Source organism: Scaptodrosophila lebanonensis, unplaced genomic scaffold (assembly GCF_003285725.1).
Source record: "Scaptodrosophila lebanonensis strain 11010-0011.00,11010-0021.00 unplaced genomic scaffold, SlebRS2 tig00000024-arrow-pilon, whole genome shotgun sequence".
NCBI classification, from domain to species: domain Eukaryota; kingdom Metazoa; phylum Arthropoda; class Insecta; order Diptera; family Drosophilidae; genus Scaptodrosophila; species Scaptodrosophila lebanonensis.
Genome location: NW_022060538.1, coordinates 22,227,309 through 22,236,072, shown reverse-complemented (window position 1 = coordinate 22,236,072; position 8,764 = coordinate 22,227,309). Strand labels below are relative to the sequence as shown.

At 40.4% G+C, this 8,764-nt stretch overlaps 1 protein-coding gene across 1 annotated transcript; it reads left to right on the top strand.

Annotated features, from left to right (window-relative positions):
* Positions 1 to 1,563: 1,563 nt before the first annotated feature.
* Positions 1,564 to 6,919, top strand: LOC115621735 (elongation of very long chain fatty acids protein 7). The gene is made up of 5 exons (XM_030515466.1): positions 1,564 to 1,587; positions 4,751 to 4,956; positions 5,018 to 5,283; positions 5,551 to 5,850; positions 5,920 to 6,919. Exons 2-5 carry the CDS (start codon positions 4,896 to 4,898, stop codon positions 6,193 to 6,195), a joined length of 903 nt encoding a protein of 300 aa, XP_030371326.1. The 5' UTR covers positions 1,564 to 1,587; positions 4,751 to 4,895; the 3' UTR covers positions 6,196 to 6,919.
* The last annotated feature ends 1,845 nt before the right edge of the window (positions 6,920 to 8,764 follow it).

The window sequence follows — 8,764 nt, the reverse complement described above, 5'->3', positions numbered from 1 at the left end:
GATTTTTAATTAAAAGAGAACTATTCTTGGGCTTAAAATTTTATATTATTTTTTATGAAGTTTTAATTAAAAAGTCCAATAGATAAAATATCTTTTCATTACTTTGAAAATGTTTTTAAAATATGCAATTGAAATTAATTCACTTACGATAAAATTTTAATTATTAATTATTTTATTATTAATCTAAATATGAGCTAAGAAGTTCAACAGATCTAACATTATTTATTATTTAGAAATGTTAAATGAATTCAATGTATAAGACATTGAATGCCTGTTTCTAAAGGACCAGCTTAAAGTTCAATTCTTTTCAGGCATTTATTTATTTTTATAATGCAAGAAAAAAAGAGAAATTAATGTTTAAATATTTAGTGAATTACGGTTATTAAACTGCAATATTTTGTATTTAATTTTGTTTGTTATCAAATTTTATAAGAGTTTGTTTTATTTTTTTGAAATTGCTAAGTCTTAAATCTATGATATTTCATTTTAATCATTCTTGAAATACTATATTATTAAAAGAAACAGTGGTGAGTTTTCCATTTTCTTGGAAAGTTGTTAGTAAAATACGCTCACGATCTGATTCACTGCCATCTCTAGGGCAGAGAAAAGACTCGTTCTATGATATGTGATCGCTCCCTCTTTCCTCGCATGTTTACTTATTTTAATGCCAGCGATTGAATTTTTAATTTATTGCCGCTCCGTTCCCAGCTTTTGATGTGTTTGGATTATAGCTAAATATGTATGTATCTATAGATTTAGTTTGTTTTTGAATGTTCATGCGTTTTAGCGATGTTTCGTCATCCGCATGCTGGCATAAGTCCTTTGCCCAGTCGTATGATCGACACTGGTCGGCGCTATAAACCTATCAGCGGTGGTATAAAAACGTCAATGCTATTGGTTTTCTAATAGGAACAAGACGACAGACGACAGACGTATACAACAATATTCGAACCATAAATATTGAAAAATATGCAAGCTTAATTAATTATTGTACAAACGATGCAAAAGTAGCGCTCAGCATACACACGCACTAATATTGAATATTCAAATTAAAATTCAGCAGCAGAAGCAAAGACCCCAACAACAACAGAACTGCCGGCAAGCCTAACGACAGAAACGCTTCAAATGCTGAACAACCATAAGTCGGCAGAGACAGAGACAGCGACGGCGGCAGCGGCGGCGACGGTGACAGCGACAGCCACACTATCCACAAATCAGGCAAACCATTATGATCAATAGGAAAACAAGACCAGAAAGCAAACGCAGCAGCGCAAATGAAGTACAAAGAACATTTGGCCCGAAGAGTTGGCTTTAAGAAGAAGCCGCAGCAGCAGAAGCAGCAGCAGCAGCAACAACAACACCTGTAGCAACAACAACAACAACAGCAAAAACAGCATTGGCAGCAACAGCTGCGCTGCAAAAACTAAAGCCAAAACAAAAGCGCGCCCAACCACCGAGCCAGACTCAACAGCTTGGCGTGATCGAGGAAAAAGACCTATAGTCGAAATTTTTATACATAGCAGCGCACAAATCGCCGGAGCAGTTCAGTACGTGTACAAGTCTCGTGGTTAGCGGATGCCAGCAGAGGTCTCTAAACCATATCCATATAGTAGATAGTAGTACAAGCCTATGTATAAGATCATCATTATAAGTGTTTGTCATGGTGTTTAGTGCTGCTCCATGCCGAATTGTGTGTGTGCGTGTGTTGCTGAGCTGCTGAGTTGGTGTGTGTGTGTGTGTGTCTATATATTTTCACAAGTGTAAATTAAGTGCACGCTCACATGCATACACAGACCTAGACCTTAGACAAAGGTGTCATCAACAGCTGAACCAATGCGTAGCGAACTCAGAGTGCAGGACAAAAAGTGTTGCGTCCAGGACTTGCTGAAGAGTGAATACAAAAAAAGAAAAAAAAAAAAACAACTTTCTGTAAATTTGTAGAAACTATTTTTTGCATTCAATCCATACTCCATCGATTGTCAATCTACATACATCTATAGCTGAGAATAACACGCTTCGAAGTTCTTCAAAACTTTGACCCCTTCGGCCATTAAATCAAATATGCAGATTGTATGCTAATTACCGATGAGCAGCAGGTGCCAAAGGGGCTGGCAAGATCATTCAACTTTTACTTTTGGCATGCTGACTAATTAAACAAATAGCGCACCACGGCATGATGTAAACCAAGTACAAGACATATACAAATATATAGTAAATCTACCTGCCTATAGTATACTTGTATGTAATGGTACGAACTTGCTTTTGCAATTGTTGACACAATTTGTTGTTCAGCATACGCATCGTCGCCAAGGTCCACGCCTGCTTGAGTGTTCGGCGGACCCAACTCACTCGAGAGCGACTCGGGTTGCCTATTTAACAAATGACTAACCAAGTGGAAATGTGCCGAATGTGCTGAGGAGTGGAGTTGCAGGCGTTGAAGGTGTCGCCGCAGCCAACTACAAATTATGTGACAGTTGTCGATTGTTTACAGCACATAAACTGGCCATAAGATGCACCTCATTATATAAACCTGCAATGCAGCACACACTATACGTATTTCTGAGGGGGTGGTGCAAATGGCGATGGTGAACATAACAACTGATTTATACGCCAGACTTAATGGCGCAATCCACAGAACTGCGACTTTAGCCCGAAATGTGGCAAGGTCGGCGACGTCATTTGCCCATTAGCCAAGCACAAATTTGTTAGTCTGTCCGTCTGTCTGCTCGTTTGAACGCCAGTCATTGCTTTTGCGCTTCATTTCAAGAAGAAGAAGGTGAAAAAAATTGATAATTCGAAAACTCGATTCTGTTGTGCGCTCTGCGTACTCGTACTCGTATTTGTCAAAAAGCAGTCGAGCGCGCGCGCCTTTTAGCACCTTTTATTTATCTCTCATTTTCTGCCTCATTTTTCATTTATGGTTATTATTGCAGCAAACAACAAACAGCAATGGCAATAGCAACAGCAACAGCAACAGCAATAACAATAACAGCGGCAAATGCTTGTCGGCTCACACGGCGTATACGCGTTGAGGGTTGAGGGCTGAGGTGTCTGCAGGAAATGAGTAAACTAGTTGCGGACACTGACCAACTTGCGACTTGCCCTTCAAAATATTTATTTTTCATTCATTTTTCTCATATTTATTGCGCCTCCCCACCTTTTTGTGTATCGACCGACCGACCCAAGCTCTGACGGAATTGAAGAAACGAAGAATAGTGTGCAATAGACTAATCGAAGAATTTTTGTTGCCTCGAAAATGGCCAAGTGGCCGCTGCTGCCTAAAAAATGGTCATAATCAAAACGGCCTTTACTTGAGTTCAAGTAGCAGCAACCACTTTCCGTCTCACGTTTACAGTTATTAACGGAGGCGGACTAGATCTGCTCTTGTTATTGCATTTGGCATTTCACATATATACATACATTGTACACATACACATGTGTGTACATACATATGTGTGTGTGTGCATGTCTGAGCATTTAACGCGCCCGAAATGGAAAGACAACCCTAAAACAAAGTAAAAAGCAGAGAAGAAAAGAAACAGTCAAATATTTGATGTTATTATTTGTTGCTTTTGTCATCTCTTGTTTTGGCTTGTTGTTGCTGTTATGACGTCCCACACGTGAGTTGGGTTGTCGACGGTCCAGCGCCCAATTACACGCACATAACGTGAACTTGTGAGGCAATCCCACAAGACAGTCTGTTGGGCCGCACCGTTTTGTTTAATTCGTAATAATGAATATAATTTTACTGTTACCTACATAACAATTTCGCATTGCAAGTTGCCCGACAAATACCTCCATTGAAATTATCCATATAGCTATATACATATATGTGCCTATATATTTACAAACATTTGTATATACACTTACAAATACATATGTATGTAAATCCATATTCGACTAGTCACCCCTTTTGAAGGTTGAGCAAATGGTTTTGTTTTGATGCTAATTCTAATCAGCATACAGTCGGCCAGCATTTCCAATAAACATTTTATACATTTTACAATTTCATTTACATTTCTTAAGCTTCCGGTATGCTTGGTTAAGTCTTTGTTAAGTTACAAGGTGCAAATAACTGATTGGCAGAGAAGCAGATCCTAAGATTAGTTTTGAAAAATGTCAAAAGTATTTAATGCTGTTAAGCAGCGCTGTGAAATTTGTCTTCAGTGTTGTTTCTTTTCACATTGTTAAAAACTAGCCTTGATAGCAGGACATTGATAACAAATAATCGATATGCCGGTAGCATGCCGTTTTGTGAAATCGATCAAGCATCTACTTTTACAAAGAAGTATTGTCTAGTAGTTACATATTAGTACTTAGTAGTACAATTTCCATATAAAAAAGCTTTCAGCTCATTGAATTTGTAAGACCAATAAATTAAGAGCGAAATGCGATGGCTATCTATTCAACAACTCGTCAAAGTTTAATCAGCCCAATGGCGAATACATACATAGATATGTACATATGTACATATGTATGTATGTACTATATTGAGTTAGTCTACCTATAGATATAGATTTGATGTGTGTGCGTGTGCGTGTGTATGTGTACAAGAACTAAACTGCTTTTTCAGCCGTGACTTTTTGCCCGCTTCTTTAACAAGTTTTGTGGCCAAGTCATCAAAAAACCCGTCGCCTCAGCATCCTCAGCCCCCCTAACGGCCGCCTTAGATGGCCATTAACATATTTTATTCTAAAATGCTTATTAACTTTAAAATCGAAAACTTTGATTCTACCCCAAACTTAAACAGCCAGGCATTGTGCAAAGCTTGTTCGTTTAGAGCGTTTGACAACGTCGCATGCGCGCTAAGCAGATTTTTAAATTTCGCAAACTAAGTCTACGTCCAGAAGCCCCTAAACCGTGCTAGAGACACCAAGAGACAAAAGAATTTAAAAATGGCGGCCGTGAACGGAACCCAAACAGATTATTGGAACTTTTTGTTCATTGAGCTGGCAGGTGAGTGTTCCATAAATGGAAATTATGGACCAGCAATTCATCGATCACCGCCCTCCCCCAGATCCGCGCACCAATGACTGGTTCTTGATCAAATCCCCGTTGCCCCTGCTCACCATTCTGGGCTTCTACCTCTACTTTGTGCTCTCATGGGGTCCGAAGTTCATGCGCGACCGCAAGCCCTTCAAGCTGGAGCGCACGCTCCTGATCTACAATTTCTTCCAAGTGGCGCTCAGCGTGTGGATGGTGTACGAGGGCGTGGTTATTTGGCGCTATTATAGCTGGCGCTGCCAGCCAGTCGACTGGTCGCGCACCCCAAAGGCTTATCGGGTAAGTAGACTCCACCATGATGATATGGTGAATGTGAAATTGATAGTGAAAATATGCCATGAATGGAGAAATAAGAACAAAAGTTACCTTTCTATCATTACTTAAAACGAAATATTTAATGATCAGGAGGTAGAAATCAATATTTTGATGAATGAATTAAAAATATTTGTGTTCTAATTATGATCTTCATTTGAAAGTGTAAAGTGTTGAATTAGCCAGAACAGCAAAAGAGCATAAGGTAGATAATATTTCTTTTTACGTCCATAGGAAGCACGCGTGGTCTATGCCTACTATCTGGCCAAGATTACTGAACTGCTGGACACGATTTTCTTCGTGCTGCGCAAAAACGATCGCCAGGTGACCTTCCTGCATGTCTACCACCACACAGTGATGCCCATGATCAGTTGGGGCACCAGCAAGTACTATCCTGGCGGCCATGGTACGTTTATTGGCTGGATCAACTCTTTCGTGCACATCATTATGTACTCGTACTACTTCCTTTCTGCTTTCGGACCGCAAATGCAAAAGTATCTGTGGTGGAAGAAGTACATCACAAATCTGCAAATGGTGAGTTATTTACGATAGTTTGATAGATCGGTTCTTCTCACCACTACAGCACCATTTTGAACTCAACAGATCCAATTCTGCTGCGCCTTCCTCCATCAAACCCAATTGCTTTACACCGACTGCGGCTATCCCAGATGGACGGTCTGCTTCACCCTGCCCAATGCCGTGTTCTTCTACTTCCTGTTCAATGACTTCTACCAGAAGTCCTACAAAAAGAAACAGGCGGCCAAGACGTTAACCACGGCCGACAACAACAACGATAGCTGTGCTAAGAATCTGAATGCCGAGGGCAAGAGTCTGGAGAAGACGCTTCAGCAGACGGCGGCGCAAAAGAAGGCGCTGTAAGCTGCAGCAGCGAGGGGCGCTGTTCACCATCCAAATACTCGTACAAAGCGGGATACACAGAGACAAAGAAACTCACACACACACACACACACAAACATACACACACACACACACACACAAACATACACATAGATAGACACGCAGAGTTAGCCAGAGTTGAACTTTTCTCGAAACAGGGCGCGTTTGTTCTACAATATGTGCAATTTGTTAACTAATTTGTTAAGTAATCTGCCGCCAAAAAAGACATAAAACAGCTAAAACAAATCTAAACTAAAAAAAGAACTAATAAGAAAAGACAAAAGAAAATATTGATACGAAGACACGAAAAAAAGTTCAAGCTAATATTGTATGTAAACAGTTTAATGCTTTTGCAGCCGAACGCTTTGTTTTTATGTAGCGTGACACGCTTTGTGCTTTGCTTTTGTTGTTGTTGTCCAGCTGACCAATCGAATGGGGCCTGCCTGAGGCCAGTGTAGGCAAGAGGAGGCGTGGAGGGCGTGGAGCAGAGGAGAGCTGACAAAAAGAATAATGAATCACATGAACAGTGACCATTTAATATTCGATTCGTTCAAACTGAACTTAGTTAAGTGTAAAACAAGCGTTAGTTGTGTAAATAAGTGCATGTATGTTGTCATAAGATTTTATATACCGGTATATATGTATGTATATGTAAATGTAGAATGTAGGCCTAAACGTAAACGAACAAGTACACATAAAATAACAATTAGTGAATTTTTCTTATAAAAAAACCGCCACTTTTTTCTACAAACTTGCGACTTTTTAATTATTTCAAGAAATCGGAATATGCTAATGTGGGTTCAAGCTGAATACTTGCTTCGCAGCAGACACTAAATGTGTGGGAATTTTGTTTATGCAAAAATCCCCATAAAGAGTACGAATTATAGATTAGAAAAAACAACACTTTAAAATGTTTACAAATCTGTTTGTCTCAACATGCAGAAAGAAGTTGGCAATTGAAGTCTTTGTTGTTGAAGATTATGTCTCGAAAGTGTTAAGTCATCAATGACTAGCACAAAGCACTAGCTCCGAGCAGCGGAAGCAGCGTGCAAAAGCATTCAAGATGGCGTTCTTGTCAGAGACAAAGGCTAGAACCGCAAAGCCCCTGCCGTTGGGCGCGACAAACCGGTCCCTAAGCTGCGACGGTATGTTTGTCATCATGCAGCATGTCCACTTTATGAATTTGTATATCGTTGCAAAATCTATTCTAGTCGAAAACACGCGCTCCCCGCCAGAGGCAGCGCACCAGCACTGGCGCATTTGATGATCGTTTAAAAGCACCTTGAAAAGTCGGCTGAACTGGACTGGACTGGCCAGCTGAGCTGGCGCTTTGTAAGATTGCCGCTGTCCGTTCAACGGAGGCTCATTCAGCTCATTCAGCTAACGGCAAGTGATTTGGAGTTTTATTGATCAATCAGTCAAAACGGAACTAATGCCTACAGCATAAGGCGGAAGTGGAGCGTGCGCAGCATCTTCAGCACGGTAACAGCGCAGCAGAGCAGCCGAGCAGCCGCGCAGCCGAACAGCCGGTTTGAGAACGGTTTTGATGATGGCCATGATCTTGACCACAAACAAATTCAATGAAAACATCGAGCAGAAGCTGCTTTGAATACTTACCTTTCTAGCTGGCTGGGTGGCTTGGCCAACTTTTCGGCTCGTTTGACAACGATTTATGTATTGCTGTGCTTAAATTAGATTTTCGATTTCGTTTTATGCTGCAGAAGGTTTTTGTTTTGAATTCGATTCTCCAATAAGAAAAGCATATGCGAAAAATGTTGCTGCATACTTTTAGGCTTGCCCTGAAGAAAACGGATGTTCAAGTGCTTCGCAGCTCTTGGGGCTCACCCCTTCGCCATTAACAAGAGGCTTATTCTTGAAGCTTCTTCGGCGGCTTTCAGTAATTCGAGCCCAGACAGATGCCGGGCCTTAAGCCAATGGCCAACACTCATTAGCATATGCATATGTTGTAATTAATAGCGCTCATCTGTACGTGTGAGTGTCGCATAATAATATGGCAAACACTACACACAGCCACACACACACACACACACACACGCATATACAGAATAAACATGAGAAGATGTTTACTTGTATTTAGCGCATTAGAAATTCTAATTTGGCTGGATGTTTTTTCCAATCAGAGTCGCCATGATGTCTCAGCATTTGAAACATTGAACCGGTTTCAAAATAAAAGAAGGCAAGAAACAAATGTTATTGCATAGCTGCTAAGCAAGCGCCGCGGTCGTCCAAGGCATGAGTATCGATAAAGAGCGAAAATCTTTAGAAATTAATGGAGGAGCATTTTTCATGCGCTTGGCTATAAAAGAATCTGGACAGATTGGCAATGCGAGCCACGCGCCGTTTTATTTTTTTAAAGAATTTTTTTCTTTCATACTTGTAGATGTTTGGGCTCCATCCTCGAAATGCTGTCATAAATAAATGCATGTGTATGACAAGAGGAACAACAGGTTTCTCAGTCGGCTGTTGGTGTTTAATAGTTGGTGCTAAGCAAGTTCTAGAACGTTCCCCACATCCCGAATCAAATGACTTG